Source organism: Theropithecus gelada, chromosome 16, assembly GCF_003255815.1.
Source record: "Theropithecus gelada isolate Dixy chromosome 16, Tgel_1.0, whole genome shotgun sequence".
NCBI classification, from domain to species: Eukaryota; Metazoa; Chordata; class Mammalia; order Primates; family Cercopithecidae; genus Theropithecus; species Theropithecus gelada.
In genome coordinates, this window is record NC_037684.1 from 30,429,246 (window position 1) to 30,452,388 (window position 23,143).

General features: G+C 52.6%; 1 protein-coding gene across 4 annotated transcripts; it reads right to left on the reverse strand.

The window, feature by feature from the left end:
• Window positions 1-1,225: 1,225 nt before the first annotated feature.
• Window positions 1,226-22,820, reverse strand: CAVIN1 (caveolae associated protein 1). 4 transcript variants are annotated; one of them, XM_025363301.1, is made up of 3 exons: window positions 22,107-22,796; window positions 21,930-22,052; window positions 1,226-4,130 (listed from the first exon to the last, which is right to left on the reverse strand). In XM_025363301.1, the coding sequence occupies exons 1-3, from the start codon at window positions 22,620-22,622 to the stop codon at window positions 3,426-3,428; spliced, it is 1,344 nt and encodes a 447-aa protein (XP_025219086.1). In that variant the 5' UTR covers window positions 22,623-22,796; the 3' UTR covers window positions 1,226-3,425. The 4 variants fall into 4 exon arrangements, with proteins under 4 accessions (XP_025219086.1, XP_025219085.1, XP_025219087.1 ...); XM_025363300.1 differs by having other exon boundaries at window positions 1,226-1,384; window positions 3,098-4,130; window positions 21,930-22,796; XM_025363302.1 differs by having other exon boundaries at window positions 21,930-22,276; window positions 22,457-22,555.
• Window positions 22,821-23,143: the final 323 nt, after the last annotated feature.

Consider the following 23,143-nt stretch of genomic DNA (forward strand, 5'->3'; position numbering starts at 1 on the left):
TCCTGACCTCAGGTGATCCACCTGCCTCGGCCTCCCAAAGTGCTGGGATTATAGGCATGAGCCACCTTGCCCAGTCCTCTTCTTCATCTTATAAAGTCACTGGTCTCATCATGGGAGCCCCACCCTGGTGACCTTATCTAATGCTAATTACCTTGAAAAGGCCCCACTTCCAATTCTCATCAACATATGAATGTGGGGTTTCCAATATATGAAATTTGCCCCAGGCGTGGTGGCTCACACCTGTAATCCCAGCACTTTGGGAGGCCAAGGCAGGTAGATCCCTTGAGGTCAGGCGTTCAAGACCAGCCTGCCCAACATGATGAAACCCCATCTCTACTAAACATACAAAAATTAGTTGGGCGCAGTGGCACATGCCTCTAATCCTAGCTAATCAGGAGGCTGAGGCAGGAGAATCACTTGAACCCAGGAGGCAGAGGTTACAGTGAGTGGAGATCACACCGCTGCACTACAGCCGGGGTAACATAACAAGACTCTGTCTCAAAAAAAAAAAAAAAAGAAAAGAAAAGAAAAAAAGAAAGATATATAGGGAATACATTTAAACCATAGCAGTGCCCATCACAGGGTTGCGGGGAGATTGAAATATGCTGTGTAGATACAACTGGGATATGTCATGCACTTTCTTTACCGATATTCAGCCCTCTGAGAGCCTTTGATTTTCCCCTCCCCTAGGCTGCTTCCTCCAGGCCTATGATTCCAAAGGGTATGTGTGTGGGAAGCTCAGGCTGAGTACAGTAACCGGGTGTGTCTGGAAGGCTAATGTCCTGACTACAGGGAAGTGGATGGGGGATGGGGGATGGGGGGTGGGGGGGACACAGGGTTACAGACCTGTATAGACACAGGGTTATAACCATGAAACAGATTGAGGATCCAGTTGCCTTTGAATCCCAGCACCACTGCTTTCCAGCTATGGCACCTTAGACAAGTCACTGTTTCCTCATATCTAGACTGGGAATGATGATAGGCTCTGCCTAGTGGGGTTGTTATGACATTAAATGAGCAATTGCATACCAAAGTGCTCAGAACAGTTCCTGGCAGAGAGTAAGGGCTCAATAAATTGGCAATTATTATTATCTCCCTGGCCTTCCCCCACCCCAGGCAAGTGAGACAAGTTTATACCAACAGTTCTCCCTCCCTTTCTCCCTCCTTCCCTCCTGCCTTCTGTAAACCTATGTAACTGCCTTCAGAGAATACAATCGAACACAGATCCTTTTAGAAAAGCAGGTTTATTGGTCGGGCTGCTCACCAGGACACAGCAACATGAGAGGTTCCCCAAGCCCACAGAAAACTGCATCTGCCCACAGCTCAAGTCCCTTCAGGCCATCAGCACCAAGGGACCTTGTCCCACAATCCCCAGCCTCCCTCAGCAGAGGGGTCTTCAACCATTCAGAGAAGACAACCAAAAAGGAAAAGAAAGGAAAAAAGAAAAAAAAAAAAAAAAGCAAAGCTTTGTATTGTATAAAAGGTTTGTGTCCCCAGGCTCCCTCCCCCAATCCCTTAAAACAATGAGCTGCAGTTCTAAAAAGCAGGGCAGAGAAGGTAAGGAGCAGGTGGGGGAAGGAGGAAGCCCTCGGGGCCTCCCTTCAGGCTGTGACTGGGGAGAGGGGCTGTTCTTGCTTCTGACAAACCCCGTTTAATGGGGAGGAACAAAGGGACTCCTGTCTTGAGAACCTGGTCTGAACAGAATCAGGCCTCTGGACTGGGAGCAATACTCCCTTCACCCCGAAAGATTCAGGAAAGGCACCCCAAGGACAAGGAAACCAGTGAGGCCTTGCCTAGCTCTGCTGCTTTAGGATTCTAGCTCTAGGGAAGGATTTTTTCTTTTTTAAACAGCGTCTTGCTCTGTTGCCTAGGATGAAGTGCAGAGGCACCATTAGAGCTCACTGCAGCCTCAAACTCCTGGGCTCTGGCGATCCTCCCTCCTCAGCCTCCCGAGTAGCTGGGACCACAGGCACGTGCCACCATGCCCAGCTAGGGAAGGAGCTTGAGAAGAAACTGCCAAGAGTGAACCAGGGCTGGCTGCTCTGTGATGTGCTCTCCCCACCTCCCCTCCAGCTCTCAACTTGGTGGCAGGGCCAGCACCTTGCTCTCCCTCCTAATTCCCAGCCTGCTGCTGCCCCCTTCTGGGACCCTAATTTTCTGGACTTTGAGAAATGGGCTGCCCCTGGGGGCGCCTCCGAGAGCCCATTTGAGGGATCGGGTGGGGCTGACCTCTTTGTCCTTTTTGGATCACCGCCTTCTCACACTGTCCTCCCTCTTGATTCTGAAAAATGGTCCTGCTGCCCATGGAGAACCACAGTAAGATGGACTTCTCACGCAGCTAGTGAGGGGACTTCCCTCTTCACCCATTTCCACCTTCTCCTAGTTTCCTTTTTTTTTGTTTTGTTGAGATGGAGTCTCACTCTGTCACCCAGGCTGGAGTGCGGTGGCGCGATCTTGGCCCACAGAAACCTCCACCTCCCGGGTTCAAGCAATTCTCCCCACCTCAGCCTCCAAAGTAGCTGGGATTACAGGTATGCGTCACCATCCCTGGCTAATTTTTGTAATTTTAGTAGAGATGGGTTTTCGCCATGTTGGCCAGGCTGGTCTCGAACTCCCGACCTCAGGTGATCCACCCACCTGGGCCTCCCAAAGTGCTGGGGTTACAGGCATGAGCCACGGAGCCTGGCCAACCTTCTCCTATTTTCCCATTCTCCTTTCCAAAGCCATGGCCATGTGCTCCTGTGTACAGGTGCATAAACACATCAGTGTGCCATCCCTCACATGTCGTTCCCCACTCCTCCTTTCCAGGGCTTCTCTTGGCTCCAGCGTTCCTCTGGGTCCCTCTGCAGATACAGCCTGTGCTGGACCTCCAGCCAGGGTGAGGGCTCATTCTGCTCTCTTCCCCACTGCCTCAGTTTCACCCCAAAGCTGCTTTCACATCCTTCCAGTAGGGGGCCTCCCATGGGGGCAAGGATCCCCTTTAGGATTCAATCTTTTCTCTTTGGGCAGTTTTGGCTTTGAGTCCCCCAGGGTCAGGGTGAGAATGAAGAGCTCAGTGAGCGGAATGACAGCAGCTGGGTGGGTGGTGTGAGGAGAGGCTGAGGGGAAGGCAGCCCCCCCAAAGGGGCCTAACTGTGGAATCACTGCAATTTCCTCTGAGATCCCGGCTTGGATAACCAGGACAGGGATCGCCCATTCCCTTCCCATTCCACCCGGACTGTGACCAAGCGGGGGCTGTCCACTGCGGGGGCTGCCTCCCCATCGGGTCCTAACAGCTCTAAGACTGGGAGGGGAGATCCTGGAGGTGTTGGGGCGGGGCCGTGTTTTCAATTTAGAAAAATATCAGCCAGTTCGGGGCCGAGAGAGAATGCGACAGAGGAAGTTCGGAAGGAGCGAGGAATGGGGTGGGTGGCGGCGGGGGCGGCTCAGTCGCTGTCGCTCTTGTCCACCAGCACGGCGTCGGACTCCTCGGTGATCTCCAGCAGCGCGTGCGCGTCGGGGCTGCTCCCGCGCCGCAGGTCGCCGGCCTCCCCGCGCTCCGCGCCGCCCTCGTCGTCGTCGTCGGCGCCCACCTCCACCATCTCGGTGGCCTTGAGCACCTCCACCTGGCCCTCGCGGATCTTCTTGACGTGGAAGGTGAAGGGCGGCACCTTGTAGACCGCGGTCTTGGAGCGCGCGTACACCACGTGGTCGGGCGTGAAGGATTTGCGCAGCTTGTCCCGCGACGTCTTCAGCTTCTCGCGCCGCTCGGCGGGCACCAGGCGCGTGCCCAGCTTGTTCATGCGCTTCTCCAGGGTGTGCCGCGTCTTCTCCAGGTTTTCTTTGGTCTTGAGGCGCGTCTTCTCCAGGTTCTCGCGGGTACGCACCTTGGTCTTCTCCATCTTCTCCTTGGAGAAGGCCTTCTTGAAGTCGTCCACGCGCCGCAGGCCACTGCGCTTGATGCGCTCAGCGCGCGACTCCTCGATAACCTCCTCAACCTCCACCGCCTCGTCCGACGACAGCTCCAGGGCCGCTGCGTCCTCCTCGGGCCGATCGCCCTCGCCCAGCTCCTCGCCCTCCTTCTCTGGCAGCGCCTCCGACTCTTTCAGCGATTTGCTGATGCTCACTTTGGCCGGCAGCTTAACTTCATCCTAAGGGAAGAGGAGAAGGGACATGAGAGGGGTGGGAGGAGGGAGACGTGAGCGAGCCTGAGTCTGGGTGGCGGCGATCCTGGAGAGAGGGGAGCACGGGACACGCGTGGTCCGCAGGAAACTGTCGGGCGCTCAATACATGTGTGTAGGCTCACGCACGTAACATTAGCGCTTTGGGAGACAGAGGCAGGAGGATCGCTTGAATCCAGGAGTTCGAGACCAGCCTGGGCAACACAGCCCCCATCTCCGGCACCCCAACCCCGTGTGGCCATTCTCTCTCTCTCTCTCTTTTTTTTTTTTTTTAGACGGAGTCTCGCTCTGTTTCCCAGGCTGGAGTGCAGTGGCACGATCTTGGCTCACCGCAATCTCTGCCTCCCAGGTTCAAGCAATTCTCCTGCCTCAGCCTCCCGAGTAGCTGGGATTACAGGCGCCCGCCACCATGCCCGGCTGAATTCTGTATCTTTAGTAGAGATGGGGTTTCGTCATGTTGGTCAGGCTGGTCTCGAACTCCCGACCTCAGGTGATCCGCCCGCCTCAGCCTCCCAAAGTTCTGGGATTACAGGTGTGAGCCACCATGCCCAACCTTGCGCCGCCATTCTCTAAAAAATACATGTGTGTTGAACGAATGGTGACTATACAGACCGCGCGAGCAGGGGACCGAGCTTCGGGTCAGAGATGGGCTGCGTAATAATTGCACTTGGGCTAAAATCTCTGTAGTTGTCCAACCCTGTCCTGTGCCCCGTCCACCCGCAGATGATGTGACACCACTGCGGCCCTCGGGAGACTTTGGAAATGGGCGAGCGCCCTCTGGTGCCGCAAATCGCACACTGCCCGAGCCAGGCGGAAAAGCAAGTGGTGGGAGTATCTGTTTAGGTTGAAAGCCGGTAGGGGTTTGAGCCCACAGCTAAACCTACCCACCCGAGCAGGTGAAGTAAAGGGAGTGCATTTTCCAGACTCAAGCTATTTCATTTTTTTTTTTTTTTTTTGAGATGGAGTCTCACTTTGTGGCCCAGGCTGAAGTGCAGTGGCGCGATCTCGGCTCACTGCAACCTTCGCCTCCCAGGTTCAAGCAATTCTCCTGCCTCAGTCTCCTGAGTAGCTGGGACTGCAGGCATGCGCCACCACACCTGGCTAATTTTTTTGTATTTTTTAGTAGAGATGGGGTTTCACCATGTTGGTCAGGCTGGTCTCGAACTCCTGACCTCAAATAATCCACCCGCCTTGGCCTCCCAAAGTGCTGGGATTACAGGCATGAGCCACTGCACCTAGCCTCAAGCTATTTCAGAAGCAGCCTGAGAGATGGAGAACTGTGGTCCACCCTCCCCTACCTCCACCTTCCTTGACTCCTTCATACTGTTTGGCTCCGCCAGTGGTCTTTCTCCCCCTCCCTCACATTTAGAAACTGATGTTGGAAAGAGGAAGAAGCTGGCTGGGAGCCACGGACATGTTTTCTCCCCAGTCTGGACATTTCTTCTGGTTGTGACTTCCCTACCTTGGGATGGAAGAGAGATTACTTTTCAATTCTTGCTTTCCCCACCCCCTGCCCCCCACACAAAGCCTGAGCTCAGAGGTCTAGGAGTAGGATGAGTGGTCTCAGATTCTCCATGACCCTGGAGCTCAGAGCCAGTTCTTAGATTTTCTGTCTTCTCCTTGGAGGATTTAGTACCAGAACTACTTTCCATTCTGGGAAGATTTTCCAAGATCTTGACTCTGGCCAACATTTCAGAATCTCTGGATCACTCCCTCCCCAACCTCCACCCCCATCAGAAAACAGGGGAGGCTGAGCACAGAAAGGGAAAGGGCAGACCAAGATCATCAATAGGATCTCCTCTTTGGCCCAGACTCCCTTTAGGGACTTCAAATGAAGAAATGAGAGACAGTTGCATTTCTAAAGGGTTTTCGGAAGACCATTTCCCAGAATTGTAAGAAAATTTCTGTCCCCTGAGAAAATGAGGCAACAAAAACTGAGTCCTCTCATAGACACACACCCCCTCCCGCCCCTATATAGGCCGCTCGGTATCTCTGCACCACCTGCTACAGAAATTCCTTCCCCAGCCCCCAACCTCTTTCCTCTTCCCTCCTGTCAACATCCCCCCAGAGTTTCCTGGTTTACACTGAAAACTAGGAACACCCTCTCCCAACTTCCTTCCCTTCTTGTCAATAGCATTAGCAGGGACAAAGAGGGAATGCTGGCTCCACCTCTTCTCTCATTTGGGCACCAGATCTGCTGGGCACCAAGCCACCTCCAGCTCTGTTACCCAACTACACCTCCCAGCAGGCAAGGTGACCTGGGCACAGGGCATGCTGGGACTTGTAGTCTCCCCCTGCCATAGGTGGCTTAGTGCAGATCACTAGGGCATTTTGTTTATCCCTCTGCCTCTTATTCACTGAGGCATTGAAGGGTGTTTTCCTTGTTCTGAGTGTAGGAGAGTCTAATCTCTCTTTGCATTCCCTCTGATTTCCAGTCATTCACTTTGGGGCTCCTTACCCTGCCTGCTACTGGAGTGTGTATCATTTTAGGATCTAAACCTTCTTCATCCATCTCCACCCAGAATTTACCTGCAGCCCCAGTGTGTGTGTGTGTGTGTGTGTGTGTGTGTATTTTATATATATATATAAAGATCAGAGCTTATATATATATCAGATATAAGAGCTTAATATATCAGAGCTTATATATAAATATATATAATATATATTATATATATAAATATTCAGCTCTGATCTTTCCTTCATAACCTCCCAGACTAAAAACCCACCCACGCTCCACCAAAGGGTGGAGGAGAGCCCCTCCTTTCACTAAACTCAGACAATGTGAATAGGCTAGGGAGGGATTAAGGGTGACAGGCAGGGAATAGTCAGGAAACAGCCCCAGCTGCTGGAAAACAAATCCACTTTGTCTCTCTGCCCTACCCCCAGCATCCCCCACTTCTCCCCTACCCCTGCTGCCTGCTCCACCCCTACCCCTAAAGGCTGAGCTGGCTGGTTTTCCTGGCCCCTGGCTTCCTACATAAAGGTCTTTGCCAGCTGAACTTGGAAGTGAATGGGACTGGGGAGAGAGCTGCAGGCTTCTTACAGCCAGTGCCATCTTCCTAGTGCTCCATGAAAGGTCTCAAACTACAACATAAGGGAGCAGTCCTAGTGAGAGGAGGTTTTTTGCTTTTTTAGTGTTTTTTTTTTTTTTTGAGACGGAGTTTTGCTCTTGTTCCCCAGGCTGGAGTGCAATGGCGTGATCTTGGCTCACCGCAACCTCCGCCTCCTGGGTTCAAGCAATTCTCCTGCCTCAGCCTCCCAAATAGCTGAGATTACAGGCATGCGCCACCACACCTGACTAATTTTGTATTTTTAGTAGAGATGGGGTTTCTCCATATTGGTCAGGCTGGTCTTGAACTCCCAACCTCATGTGATCCGCCCTCCTTGGCCTCCCAAAGTGCTGGGATTACAAGTGTGAGCCACCGTGCCGGCCTTTTTTTTTTTTTGAGACATGGTCTCACTCTGTCAGCCAGGTTGGAGTGCGGTGGTGTGATCTCGGCTCACTGCAACCTCTGCCTCCCGGGTTCAAGCGATTTGCCTGCCTCAGCCTCCCGAGTAGCTGGGATTACAGGCATGCGCCACCACACCCGGCTAGTTTTTGTATTTTTTGGTAGAGACAGGGTTCACCATATTGGCCAGGCTGACCTCGAACTCCTGACCTCAAGTGATCTGCCCGCTTTGGCCTCCCAAAGTGCTGGGATTACAGGCATGAGCCACCGCGCCTGGTCATTTTTGTGTTTTTGTTTGTTTGTTTTGAGATGGGGTCTTGTTCTGTCAACCAGGCTGAAGTGCAGTGGCATGATTACAGCTCACTACAGCCTCAACCTGCTGGGCTCTAGTGATCCTCCTACCTCAGCCTCCCAAGTAGCTGGAACTACAGGTGCACACCAACATGCCCAGCTAATTTTTGTAGTTTTTGTAGAGGCAGAGTCTCACTGTGTTGCCCAGTTTGGTCTCGAACTCCTGGGCTCAAGTGATCCCCTTGCCTTGGCCTCCCAAAGTGCTGAGATTTCTGGCATGAGCCACTGGGCCTGGCCAAGGGGAGGTTTCTTCTTGGATTTAGAAATCTCTCCAGACCAGTAGGGAATCTGGGGGCTCTAACCCCATTCATTGTAGGCTTCTCCTGGAGTGATGGCTTACACGATCGGAGTTGCCTTCTTTCTTTCTTTTTTTTTTTTGAGACAGAGTCTCACTCTGTTGCCCAGGCTAGAGTGCAGTGGCGCGATCTCGGCTCACTGCAAGCTCCGCCTCCTGGGTTCACGCCATTCTCCTGCCTCAGCCTCCTGAGTAGCTGGGACTATAGTCGTCCGCAACCACACTTGGCTAATTTTTTGTATTTTTTTCTTTTTTTTTAGTAGAGACAGGATTTCACCATGTTGGCCAGGATGGTCTCGATCTCCTGACCTTGTGATCCGCTGGCCTCGGCCTCCCAAAGTGCTGGGATTACAGGCATGAGCCACTGCGCCCGGCCAGGAGCTGCCTTCTTGGTGGAAGGTCAGGGGACAGAAGACGAAACAACTTGAGCTGAATCCTGGGATGATGCCCAATAGGCTGGTCTGGAAAGGGTATTCCACCATTAGCTTTTCCCCTCCACTCCAAGCCAGGTTTCCCCCATGACTCACAGCTTTGGAGTGCTGTCTTGGTCCCACCCATCTGCCTGCTGGTAAAAACCATCACAAACACAATGCAAAATCATCTCCCTCCACCCTAGGCACACAGGCCAGCCACCCTTGTCCCACCCCTACTTCCCTGGCAGAGCTCCTAAGCCAAAGGAAGGATCTCAGGGGATGGCAAGGAGGGACGGCTCTGCTTGTTCTGTTTCCCGTTTTTATTAAACAAAACCACCACTCCCAACAGGCTTGGTTTCCAGAGTTACCTTTAATGACCAGGTCTGAACAAAAGCATGCACAACTGCCCCTGCCCTTTGCCAAGCATGCACAGCTCCTCAATCCTGGATGGACGTAGAGGAGCCACAGGGAGGCTCCCAGCCTCTTCCACTGCACCCGCCAACCCTGCTGTCTAAACTTGCACTATGGCTTAGGAAGATTTTTATAAGATTATAATGTCATTGAGCACCTATTATGCATCTGGCCCTTGGCCAGGCACTTCATATTTGTTAGGGAAAAGGGACAGATGCCACATGGGTCTGGGTAGGAGGCTCTCTTGACTTACAGCTGACCAGCTCTAGGTCCCCAACCACTGCCTGGGAATGGCTGGAGGAGACCGGAGAGGTAATTCAGAGACCCAGGATCTGCTTAGAGTGTATGTTAGAAGAGGGTGCAGAGGAGGGGAGAGGTGAAGGGGAGAGAACGTCTTTAAAACTCAGGACCTCTGCTGGAGGTTGCTAAGACAAGGAGATGAGAGACCCCAAGGGCAGAAGTGTCCCTCCCTTCTGCTCTAGCATGCATTCTTGGCAGGGGTGAAACTGCCTCCAAAACGGTGAAAATTGATTCTTGGAGATTAGGAGGGGACTTAGATATCACAATGGTTTGTGCTACTCCCAAGAGCCACAGTACATGAAGGGATATACAGTGTATCTATTGTTTTAACATTTCATGAGGGAGATGAACAGCTTGGTTAAAAATATCTAAAAGGGGCCAAGTGTGGTGGCTTACGCCTGTAATCCCACCACTTTGGGAGGCTGAGGTGGGCATATCACGAGGTCAGGAGATCAAGATCATCCTGGCCAACATGGTGAAACCCCATCTCTACTAAAAATACAAAAATTAGCTCAGTGTGGTGGCACAAGCCTGTAATCCCAGCTACTCGGGAGGCTGAACCAGGGAGGCAGAGACTGCATTGAGGTGAGATCGTGCCACTGCACTGCAGCCTGGCGACAGAGCGAGACTTTGTCTCAAAAAAAAAAAAAAAAAGAAAACAGAAAAAAAAAATCTAGAAGGGCCAGGCACAGTGGCTCACACCTGTAATCCCAGCATTTTGGGAGGCCAAGGTGGGTGGATCACCTGAGGTCAGAAGTTTGAAACCCTGTCTCTACCAAAAAATACAAAAGCTAGCTGGGTGTGGTGGTGCATGCCTGTAATCTCAGCTACTTGGGAGGCTGAGGCAGGAGAATCACTTGAACCCAGGAGGTGGAGGTTGTAGTGAGCCGAGATCATTCCACTGCACTCCAACCTGGGTGACAGAGTAGGACTATGTCTCAAAAAAAAAAAAAAAAAAAAGGCCAGGCACGGTGGCTCACGCCTGTAATCCTAGCACTTTGGGTGGCCGAGACGGGTGGATCACAAGGTCAGGAGATCGAGACCATCCTGGCTAACACGGTGAAACCCCGTCTCTACTAAAAATACAAAAAATTAGCCGGGCTTGGTGGCGGGTGCCTGTAGTCCCAGCTACTCGGGAGGCTGCAGGACAATGCCATGAACCCCGGAGGCGGAGCTTGCAGTGAGCTGAGATGGCGCCACTGCACTCCAGCCTGGGCCACAGAGCGAGACTCCGTCTCAAAAAAAAAAAAAACAAAAACAAAAAAACAAAACTAACAGGGGGGTGATTATGAAAACAACAACAACCAACAACAACAGAAACTGACTGGGTGAGGCAGCTCACACCTATAATCCCAGCACTTTGGGAAGCTGACTCGGGAGGATCACTTGAGCCCAGGAATTCGGAACCAGCCTGGGCAACACAGTGAGACCCCATCTCTAAAAAAATTTTTTTTTAAGTTGAGAAACACTGAGCTATAGGAAAAGCCAGAGGACCTGAGCCAGAGCCAGCTAGAATGCCCCCCTCCTGGCCTCTCTGAGTTAGCAGCTTTTGGGCACCCCACCCAAGGCAGGATCTGGCAAACACAAGCGATCTCTTTGCAAAGCATTTTCTAAAAGAAACTGGAAAAAATACGTGTAAATGTTTTCCTCAGCTGCAGGGAGCGGGTGGAGAGGGCACAGAACAGACCCCAGGCCTGGGCCTCAGGACGGCTCTCTCCAAAGAGGCTTTGGGCCAAGCTGGGTTGTCCCTGAGGAGGAGGCAGCAGGGGAAAGGCAGAACCAGAAGTCATGCGCCTTCATGCTGGGCAGCCTTTGGGTGCAGCTTAAGTGTAGGGGAGCATTTACTATTAAAAACAGAAACCAAGAAGTAGGGAAGCCCCTTCCCTTCCCCTCCCACCCCCCACTGTATACACCCCATTCGCCTGAACTCTGCATAACACCAGTGTTCTCACAGTACCCGGCACCCGTCCATAGTGGGCAGTGGCTGGGGATGGCAGCTCTCCCGGCAGCGATCACCACCAGGCTGTGGGCTGACAGTGGATTGGAGAGATACCCCACGCCCACAGAACGGGACCCCGGAGACCCTAAACACTCCCACCGGCTGTCGGCTCCTCTGGGGTGGGCCGGGGACCAGGCTCTGGGTAATATGGCAGTGCCCTAGGCATCTGGTCAAAGGGTGGGAGCTCAGGCACTGTCTCAGGCTTCAGGTCAAAGGGTTCAGTCTCAGGCAGGTCAAAAGGCACGATCTTGGCTGTGGCCGGGTCAGAGGGTGCATTCGGCTTCTTCTTGGGCTAAGATGAGGAAAAGGGGTTTAAATGGGGCTTGGGGTGGATGCGAAAGGAGTTGAGAAAAACGGGCCTTGGTGGCATGCAGAGTAAGGGCTGGTGAGTAGGGAGGGGAGCACAATATATTAGGATGGAAATAAACCACTTTTTTTTTTTTTTTTTTTAAGAAATGGGGTCTTGCTCTGTTGCCCAGGCTGGAGTGCAGTGCACAATCATAGCTCACCGCAGCCTCCAACTCCTGGGCTCAAGCAATCCTCTTACCTCGGCCTGCCAAATATCCAGGACTACAGGTGTATACCATCAAACCCAGCTAATCTTTTTTTTTTTTTTTTTTTTGGTAGAGACAAGGTTTCGCTATGTTGCCAAGGCTAGAAACTATTTTATTTTATTTTTTTGAGACAGAGTCTCATTCTGTTGCCCAGGCTGGAGTGCAGTGCATGATCTTGGCTCACTGCAACCTCCGACTCCCAGGTTCAAGTAATTCTCCTGCCTCAGCCTCCCAAATAGCTGGGATTACAGGTGCATGCTACCACGCCTGGCTAATTTTGTATTTTTAGTAGAGACCGGGTTTCACTGTGTTGGCCAGGCTCTTCTTGAACTCCTGGCCTCAAGTGATCCTCTTGTCTCGGTCTCCCAAAGTGCTGGGATTACAGGCAGGAACCACTGCACTTGGCCTATTTTATTTTATTTTATTTTGAGATGGAGTCTTTCTTTATCGCCCAGGCTGCTAAACTGTAGTGCAGTGGTGTCATCTCTGATCTCGGTTCACTACAACCTCTGCCTCCTGGCTTCAGTGATTCCCCTGCCTCAGCCTCCCGAGTAGCTGGGATTACAGGTGCGTGCCACCATGCCCAGCTAATATTTTGAATTTTTAGCAGAGACAGGGTTTCAACATGTTGGCCAGGCTGGTCTTGAACTCCTGACCTCAAGTGATCTGCCCTCCTTGGGTTCCCAAAGTGCTGGGATTACAGGCGTGAGCCACCATGCCTGGCCTAGAAACTCATTTTAAATGCTTCATCAAGAGGGCCCTGGGAGCTGGGCATGGTGGCTCACACCTGTAATCCCTGTAATCCCAGCACTTTGGAGGCCAAGGTGGGTGGATCCCTTGAGCCCAGGAGTTCAAGACCAGCCTGAGCAACATGGCCCAGGTCTCTGCAAAAAATACTGTTAGTGGGGCCGGTGCCACACACCTGTAATCTCAGCTACTTGGCAGGCTGAGGCAGGAGAATCATTTGAACCAGGGAGGTGGAGGTTGCAGTGAGCTGAGGTCCAGCTCTTCACATTTTGGGCGACAGAGCAAGACTCTGTCTCAAAAAGGGAAAAAAAAAAAAAAAAAAAAAAAGAGGGCCCTGGGGCCAAAAGGGGTGGGGCAAACCCAAGCCCATGAATTAACAAACAGCTTCAATTGAACCCCTCCCTTCCTCCCTCTACAATATTCCCTAGTCCCATTCTTGGGCTTCCACCTTCAACCCCTCCCCAGCCATAATCATAGGAAGGCTATGGAGGCTGCTAGAGGTGGATAAGGAGTTTTCTAAGAGGCCATTTGTTGGATTATAACTGGGGAGGCTCAGATGAGTAAATATGAAGGCACACGACTTCACTGTCTTCAGAGTCAGACTCTGCCAATCCCAGTTTTGTTGTTGTTGTGTTTTAGACGGAGTCTTGCTCTGTCACCCAGACTGTGGAGTGCAGTGGCGTGATCTTGGCTCACCGCAACCTCCGCCTCCTGGGTTCAAGTGATTCTCCTGCCTCAGCCTCCCGAGTAGCTGGGATTACAGGTGTGTGCCACCACACCCAGCTAATTTTTTTTTGAATTTTTGGTAGAGATGGAGTTTCGCTATGTTGGTCAGGCTGGTCTTGAACTCCTGACCTCAAGTGGTCCATCCACCCCAGCCTCCCAAAGTGCTGGGATTACAGGCATGAGCCAACGTGCCCAGCTTAATCTGTTTTCATTCTTCCCTGGGGTAAGGTGGACACAGGGTGCTACCCCAAATGAGGAGAGGGATAGGCATGGAAGAGGGACATCCTGGCAATTTCCCTTTGGCCATGTCCCGGCCTTCTGTCTTTCTCACCACTCCTCCCTCTCGCTATCACTTAAGATATCATACACTAAAATGCACAGGGAAATCAGGATCCAAAACCAAGCTCTATTTTTTTTTTTTTAAGATAGGATCTCTCTATGCTGCCCAACCCGGCCTCAAGTTCCTAGTCTCAAGCGATCCTCCTGCCTCAACCTATTGAGTAGCTGGGACTACAGGCACACATCACTGTGCCTGGCAAAACCAAGCTATTTTTATGACAGGTGAGCCTATGTCCCGGGGACCTCTGCAGCAGCCCCTAACTCTCTCTCCTGAGGGGCTTAGTTGCCAAAGACAATAGGCTTCTTGCTTTGAGCAATCAGAAGCCAGGAGAGAGGGACACTTGGGGGGCACTATTAGACTCAGGCGATAGCAGTATTCGACAAAGCCTGATAGCAGTATTCAACAAAGCCCGTAGTCTCAAAAAAACAAAGCAGCAGGTCCCAACCTGCCCTGCAGGGTACAAGGAGGAGGTGGCAGTGGCAGAGAGGCTGAAGAGAAAGGGAACCAACATGTCCCTCTCCTAGGCAGGTGTGGAGTCCCTGCCAGGGCACACCACGGCCAACCAGGAGCTCCACTCCTTCCCTACACCCCTCCCCTCCCGTACAGCCCTCCCCTCCCACCATCACCAGGCCAGGTGACTACACATTGCCTCTACTTCAGCACTCACAAGGCTAAGCAGCTAATGGCCACTCATAGCCAACACCGCACATGCACACACACACCCATGCACACGCAAAGCTGCCCCAGCGCCAGGACCGTGCAACTAACTCCCTCAGCAAGTGGCGGAGCCACAGCTACCCCTAGGTTAGTCAGGGCTAGTCTTCACCCAGCTTTCTGCTGCAGAGCCCAGAACGGAAGGAGGGGGTGGGGAGCAGTCAGTGTAGCGGAAGGGTACACCTGGGTTCTGGCTCCAGTTTGACTCCCAATCACTTGAGTGACAATAGGCTAGTGACTTCCCCTCTCTGGGCCTCAGCTTCCTAAACCACAAAATGAAGGAGATGAAGTTGATCACAGTGTCGTCTAGCTCAAGAAATGGATAATGAGGCCAGGTATAGTGGCTCACGCCTGTAATCCTAGCATTTTGGGAGGCCGAGGCAGACGGATTGCTTGAGCCCAGGAACTGGAGACCCTGGGCAACGTGGAGAAACCCCATCTCCACCAAAAAATACAAAAATTAGCTGGGTGTGGCAGTGTACATCTGTAGTCCTAGCTACTTGGGGGCCTGAGGCAGGAGGAATGCTTGAGCCCGGAAGGCAGGGGCTGCAGTGAGCCATGATAGCTGCCACTGCATTCCAGCCTGGGCAACAGAGCGAGACCCTGTCTCGGAAAAACAAAACAAAACAAAAACCAAAAAAAAAAAAAAAAAAAAAACAAAGAAAAGAAAAATTTAAAAAATTTATAATGACAGAATGATGATTCACAATGTTATATTTCCCCCCAAAAAAAAGGCACAAGCCACTCCTACTTCTGAGGTTAGTTGCTTAGCAACAATATCCCCTCCCCTCTTGCTATCAGTTGCCCACTCTTTGTTGTCTCTTCATGCTTTTGATTTTGACCTTTACAATATGAAAAATAAGGCCGGGCGCGGTGGCTCAAGCCTGTAATCCCAGCACTTTGGGAGGCCGAGGCGGGTGGATCACGAGGTCAGGAGATCGAGACCATCCTGGCTAACATGGTGAAACCCCGTCTCTATTAAAAATACAAAAAACTAGCCGGGCGTGGTGGCGGGCGCCTGTAGTCCCAGCTACTCGGAGGCTGAGGCAGGAGAATGGCGTGAACCTGGGAGGCGGAGCTTGCAGTGAGCCGAGATCGCGCCACTGCACTCCAGCCTGGGTGACACAGCTCGAGACTCCGTCTCAAAAAAAAAATAAAAATAAAAATAAAAATAAAAATAAAAAGGCCGGGTGGCTTACGCCTATAACCCCAGCACTTTGGGTGGCCGAGGCAGGAGTATCACTTGGGCCCAGGAATTCAAGACCAGCCTGGGCAATAGTGGGGACCCTCTAGAAAAAAAATTTAGGCTGGGCACGGTGACTCAGGCCTGTAATTCCAGCACTTTGGGAGGCTGAGGCAGGTGGATCACCTGAGGTCAGGAGTTCGAGACCAGCCTGGCCAACATGGTGAAATCCCGTCTCTGCTAAAAATACAAAAATTAGCCAGTTATGGGGGCGCACGCCTGTAATCCCAGCTACTTAGGATGGTGAGGCATGAAAATTGCTTGAATCCAGGAGGTGGAGCTTGCAGTGAGCCGAGATCATGCTACTGCACTGTAGCCTGGGTGACAGAGCAAGACTCTGTCTGAAAAAAAAAAAAAAAAAAAGAAAAAATTAAAAAATTAGCTGGGCATGTAGATTCAGCTGTTCAGGAGGCTGAGATGGTGAGATGGGAGGATTGCTTGAGCCTAGGAGTTTGAGGCTGCCGTGAGCTACGATAGCACCACTCCAGCCTGGGCTACTGAGCTACGACCCTTTCTCAAAAAAAAAAAAAAAAAAAAAGGATGGAGGAGCCCAGGGATAGTATGATTTCCTTTGGTCTTGGGAACACCCCTAAAAATACCCTCCCTGCTTTGGACCCAGTGACCAGGAAAAACAATCCAAACTGAGTTTGGGAGGAAGGATGTATTATGCATACTCTCCATGGCCGCTGGGTTTTAGGGATGAAAGGGACTAAAGCCCTGGGTTGAGAATATTTTTGGACAAAGGTTTGGGGTTCTTCTGGAGCAAGGTAGCCCTAATTTGCATTGAATCCAGGAAAGAGGTACAGGATGGGCTGAGATTTGGGGAGGAGAAGCCATCAGGCTCTCATTCCAGCCCTGGTCCCTCCCCTTCAATGCCCATGAGACACCTAATCTCTTAAATGCTTCCTGGCCCTTATCCCCAAGCACTTGGAGCAGGTCTGATGGTCTGTTGCTGCTGGTCCATATGTAAGTCACTGACTTTGCCTCCTCAAAACTGCTCCAGAACACATTTATAATCATGAGCCGCATAATGACGTTTCAGTCAATGGATGGCATACACAACCGTGGTCCCATAAGATTGTAATGGAGGCTGGTTGTGGTGGCTCATGCCTGTAATCTCAGCACTTTGGGAGGCCAAGGCGGGTGGATTGCTTGAGGCCAGGAGTTCGAGACCAGCCTGGCCAACATGGTGAAACCCTGTCTCTATTAAAAATGCAAAAATATTAGCCAGGCATGGTGGCACACACCTGTAAATCCCAGCTACCTGGAAGGCTGAAGAAGAACAATCGTTTGAACCTGGGAGGCAGAGGGGTTGCAGTGAGCCACGATCGTGCCACTGCACTCTAGCCTGACATTGTAGCCATCATAATCTGTTAGTGAAATGAATTTCTCAAGTGTTTGTAGTGATTACTGGTGTAAACAAACCTGCTGCACTACCAGTTGTATAAAAGTCTAGCCCATACAATTATATACAATACATAATACTTGATATCGATAATAAATCACTGTATTACTGGTTTATGTATTTACTATACTATACTATTTTTTGAGACAGAGTCTTGCTCTGTTGCCCAGGCTAGAGTGCAGTGGCGCGATCTCAGCTCACTGCAACCTCTGCCTCCCAGGTTCAAACGATTCTCCTGCCTCAGCCTCCCAAGATTACAGGCATGTGCCACCAAGCCCAGCTAATTTTGTATTTTTAGTAGAGACGGGGTTTCTCCATGTTGGTAAGGCTGGTCTCTAACTCCCCACCTCAGGTGATTCGCCCGCCTCAGCCTCCCAAAATGCTGGGATTACAGGCATGAGCCACCGCGCCCGGCCCTGTGTTTCCATTTTATCCCCACTTTCTGGATCTAAAAGAGCTCTACTCTGCAAATTGTTGCCTGGAGGGGATGGTTAATGGGTACAAAAATACAGTTAGATAGAAGGAATAAGATCAAATGTTCAGTAGCACAATAGGGTGATATAGTTAACAGAAATTATTGCATATTTCCAAATAATTAAAGGAGTGGAATTGGGATGTTCCTAACACAAGGAAATGATAAATGCTTGATATGACGGATACTCTAATTACCCTGATTTGATCATGATACATTGCATGCTTGTCCCAGAATATCACATGTACTCCAAAAATATGTACGACTATTATGTATCCATAATAATTAAAAATAAAGCCTTTTTAAATTTAAAAATAAACAAACTGGATGCACGTGGTAGTTCATGCCTGTAGTCCCAGCACTTTGGGAGGCCCAGGCAGGAGAACTGTTTGAACCCAGGAGTTTGAGATCAGTCTGGGCAACTAAGTGAGACCCCGGACTCTACAAATATGAAAAAAAAACCCAATTTGCTGAGCATGCTGTTGGGCACCTGTAGTCCTAGCTAATCGGGAGGCTGAACCAGGAGGATCACTTGAGCCCAAGAGTTCAAGACTGCAGTAAGATATGACTGTGTCACTGCACTCCAGCTTGGGCAACAGAGTGAGACCTTGTCTGAAAAACAAAACAAAAAAACCCCAAAAAACAAATTGTTGCCTGGAAGAATTGGCTCTTTAATGATAATAGCTCCACTCATCTGCATGGTATTTTATTTTATTCATTAATTATTATTATTATTATTTTTGAGATGGAGTCTCACTGTGTCACCCAGCCTGGAGTACAGTAACACGATCTCGGCTCACTGCAACCTCTGCCTCCTGGGTTCAAGTCATTCTTCTGCCTCAGCCTTCCGAGTAACCAGGATTACAGGTCCTCACCACCATGCCCGGCTAATTTTTAGTAGACAGGGGTTTCACCATGTTGGCCAGGCTGGTCTCCAACTCCTGACCTCAAGTGATCCACCTGCCTCGGCCTCCCAAAGTGCTGGGATTGCAGGCATGAGCCACTTCGCCCGGCCTCTGCATGGTATTTTGGAGCACCTGCCTCTATATTCACAATCTGACCTGATCCTCCTGCAGCCCTCAGCCCACTAACTCCTATAACTAGAAGAATTCACTTCTCTCATTCACTAACTGTTGCTAGCTAAGTGTCGCCTGATAGGATGCGATGTCAAACTGCTAGATTTTGTTTGGGAGACAGGGAAGGAAATGCCAGAGAAGGGCAGTGATGACTCAGAAGTGAGTTTAAGATGAGGGCTGTGGTATCTTGGGGTGGAAGGTGCTGAATTTCTTGTGTGTGTGTATGTGTGCATGTTCAAATGCAAACTTAAGCTGTGAAATCATTAAGTCTAGAAGTTCCCTGAATATGGGGTGGGGCCATACAAGGGATTCCCTCCTTTTCTCCCCAGGAATAGGGTATGGAAGGCCAGATGTCTGGATCCTACAACTGGAGACTTCCCATCCTTGGTGTTCTCCTCTGCCCTGCCCCCACTGCCATATCATCAACTCCCATCCCTGAAGTGGGGAATACAGCATCCCTTCCCCCATGGCTCCTCCAGAGAATTCACACCATCCCAGGAACCTTTCTCCAAATTTCTGTCTCTTTGCCTGGCCACCCAAGCATCCTCCCCCTTCAGCCGGACTTTACCATAAATGCTGCTGCCCCCAATCTTCCCTAATAGGCCTGCCAAGGCACAGAGCTATTTTTACCTCCTTCCCTTCTCAGGTCTGCAGACCTCGGGGAGGAGCAGGAGCAGCCTCTGCTTTCCTCCAGCAGCTGGGTCCCCACCCCATCGTCCCCACCTGGAACATCTGCTCTGCAGCTCAGGGAAGTTCTGCTTTCCCAAGCCTCACCCCATTTGCTGGAATCTTTTCCTTACTTCTGAAGTCCTCCCCAGGTTGGGGCCATTTTAGTTCTTAGTTATTCCCTCTGTGGGTTTGGGACTCCATTTGAGCTACTCTTACTACCTCAATTCTCTGTCCCCCACTGGCCTTGGTTTAGTGCAGATGCATTTGAAGTCACCTGTGATTAGAACACATTCCCTCCCACCCCCTGAAATATAGACATATCCCTTCAGATTGCTGGAGAGGGTGGAACAAAGGGATGCCACCGGCCTCTGCAGAGAAGTCTTTCTCCCTCCATACCTTTCCTTCTTCTCTCAGAATCTCCATCTTTGGCATAGGGAAGTTTACCTTGAGGCCAAGACCTTTCCCAGGTTCTATGGTCTGGGACAGTTAGAGTGAGAAGGGTCACCTCTCGAGCTCTTCATGGTGGCCCTCAGCCACACCAGGCTCTGGAGGAAATATAGAGCTGGCTTGCTGTCCCAGATCCCTGTCTTGTTCCCCTCCTCTCAATGTCCCCAGTACTAAGCAGGTCTCTTAAAAAACATCAAAAGCCCCCCTCTCATCCTGCTTCCTCCAAGCAGTTAGACTAAGTGGAAATAGCTCTGGGCAAACATTTTCTATCCAAATAGTGCTTGAGCAGGGGAAGTAAAGCCTTTTTTTTTTTTTTTTTTTTTTGAGACGGAGTCTGGCTCTGTTGCCCAGGCTGGAGTGCAGTGGTGCGATCTCAGCTCACTGCAAGCTCCGCCTCCTGGGTTTACACCATTCTTCTGCCTCAGCCTCCCGAGTAGCTGGGACTACAGGCGCCCGCCACCTCGCCCTGCTAGTTTTTTGTATTTTTTAGTAGAGACGGGGTTTCACCGTGTTAGCCAGGATGGTCTCGATCTTCTGACCTCGTGATCCGCCCGTCTCGGCCTCCCAAAGTGCTGGGATTACAGGCTTGAGCCACCGCGCCCCGCCGGGAAGTAAAGCTTTTTAAAAGCCACGTATATGCCTCCTGGGAGGAGTCAGTCATCGGTGTAAGGGTGGGGAGGGGGACAAGTGCCATTTCTGCCTCTGTCTCACCACCTCAGATAGGTACCGGCTGACCCACCTTTCTGTCTCTACTCTTCCCAGATACTTGTCCGGATCTGCATCTATCTTAACTCCTCCTGGGGAGACCAAGCCAAGGACCCCCTCATCTCACCCCAGATGGTCACTCAGAACCGGCTCCACCAGGCCCCAGAGCAGTCAGCAGAGCCACAACTCCCGGAAAGGGGTCTTATAACTTGGAGGGTGTGAGAAATCCAGCCTTCCCTTTCTTTCCATCCCCTTCGGCAGGGAAAGGAAGGGGAGAGCGGAGCACAGACTAACCTCCCCGCCCCGCACGATCCCGCCTCACTGGGGTTACGAGCATCAGCAGGCCTTTGGGAGGCAGGGAGGAGCCAGGCTGGAACCCTTCCCGCCCAGCCCAAGATATTATCCACGATGGCACTGCGGAGGCGGCGTGGAGAGGAGCAGCATAGAAACCCGAGACTCCTAGGTTTATTGGGGGTTATGATCCAAAAGATACATTTTTATCCAAGTGGGAGGAATGGGGAGAGGTGCAAAGAAAGCAACAAGTGGTTCCAGGCGGAGCCGGGGGTGTGGGGGCGCCAGCCTCCTCCCGCCCGCTGCGCGGCTGCGCCTGGCCCCCGCCCCCGCAGGCATGCGGGGTGATTCACCGCGCCCAGACTGCGCCCAGACCGCCGGACCCCGCAGAGGCTGTCCACCCACTCCACCAGCCCCCCTTGCACTCCTGACGCCCACTCTTCCCCGCCCAGCCCCGCCCGCTTCCAGGAGGCCCAGGGTGCCCGCGAGCCGCGGGTGAGGGTGTCCTCAAGGGCCTGAAAATGCCTGGAGGCCAGGAGCAGAGCGCAGCGAAGGGACAGGGGTGGGCCGCCGAGGCCGATGCGGGGGCGCGGGGGCGCAGGGTCGGGGGAGGAGGTTGGCGGTCGCCTCCCCCGCTTGGCACAGCTCCCTCTGGTGCGTGCCTGAGCCCTGAATCACCCGCTATATCAGGCCCGCAGGCGCGGAGGCCCCAGGCCCGGGCCCCGAAGCCAGTGTCCGCTTACAGCGGACCCCAACGATCGCCGGGGACCCCTGACTTTCCTAGAAACTTCCCCCAAGTAGGAAGAAGTTTGACAGAACCAATTAGGAGGGAGCAGTCTGCGGGAGGCAGCGTCCTCAAGTCCACCCGCTAATTCGGTTCTGCTACAAGTCTGGGACCAGAGGGAAGGATCTGAGTGGGGAGGTGCGAGGTGCAGAGCGCGCCCCTCTACGCGCCCCAGGAGTTCGCCGCTCCCTCCACCCCATCCCACCCCACCCCACCCCACCCGAGTCGCGCTCGCCGGAAGGAGGGTGGATCTCCCGGGCGCTCGGACCAGGCTGGGAAGGGAGCCGCGCCACGGGCAAGTCTCCCCACCCCAAATCCCAGGCCGGAGACGCGGGCCGGGCGCGGGAGCTCTGGGCGCCGTCCGCTCCGTGGGCTCACCTGGTAGATCATGACTTTAAAGTTGCGGCGCCGCAGCAGCTCAGCCTCGTTGACCTCCAGCTTCTTGATCTGACCCGCCTGGCGCTCCAGGCTGCCGCGCACGGTCTTCACGTTGACGCTGACCTTGCGCACCTTCTCCAGCAGCTTGCTCACCGTATTGCTCGTGGTGGCGTGCGCCTTGCCTAGCTTGCTCAGCTCGCCCTGGATGCTCTGCACGGCGCCCTCCATCTCCGCCTGTCGCTCCTCCAGCTGTGCTTGGGTTAGCTGGATCTGGTCTACGGCCCCGATGATTTTGTCCAGGAGGCTCAGCACCAGGACGCCGTTCACCTGGTCCGACTTGATCAGCTCTTCTGAGACGGCCCCCGACGGCTCCTCCGCCGCCTGCGCCCCAGCGGAGGAAAGCTCCGGGGCCTCGGCGTCGGGGTACCCGGGAAGCGGCCGCTCGACAATGTAGAGCGTGGGGTCCTCCATGGCTACCCGGAGCCGTGCGTGGCCCGCCGGGTGGAGCTGGAGCTGGAGCGGGAGACCAGGAGAGAAGCAGGAGCGGAAGGGGGGAGAGCAAGCGGGCGAGAGCCGAGAGCAGAGGAAACTCGAGCCACGTCCGTGCGCACCGGGACAGCGGCCAGAACTGCCGGGCGGGGGATCGGTGAGCTCCCCGGCTCCCCGGCCAAACTCCGTAGTCTGATCGCTCATTGGCTGGCCCCACCCCAGAAAGGGAGGGACCAGGGCAGAAGGGGAGATCGACGAAGGGGGGCGGCGGAGGGGGACCCAAGAGCCGAGAGCCCCACCCTTCCCGGGATGGTTGGAATAGTTGGAGCCGGAGACTAGGGCCTCCGCTGGCGCTGGCGGCGGGAGCGGGACGGGCGGAGGAATGTGATCTGAGGAAGAGAATCAGGTTCTAAGAGTGTTGATCTCTGTTTCCCTCTCACTTGAATTGCTCATCCGAAAATCCTCAAGATCTGGGAGTCGGGTGGACCAGGAGATTCTGAAATTATAGGCAAAATCTTGTATTTGCCTGTGCCTAGTTTTTGAGCGCAAAAGGACCCTTGCCCTTTACAATCTTTTTTAAGAGGCCTCTCGGATTTCCTCATCACCAACCCCAACCAGGTTACTAATCCAGGGGTAAGCTTAAGGGGTTGTTTGTGGGAGGGAAGGAAGAGAGAAGTACTTGGGGTCACGGTGGTGGTGAAGGGCTGCTAAGCTCCTCGAAGTTC

What these genes read in the sequence shown, in the direction of transcription:
- CAVIN1 (XM_025363299.1), bottom strand. Translation starts at nt 22,622, where the DNA reads ATGAGCGATCAGACTACGGAGTTTGGCCGGGGAGCCGGGGAGCTCACC. An exon ending in TTAAAGTCATGATCTACCAG is followed by an intron (nt 4,131 to 21,929) that starts GTGAGCCCACGG and finishes CTCTTCCCTTAG; the next exon opens with GATGAAGTTAAGCTGCCGGC.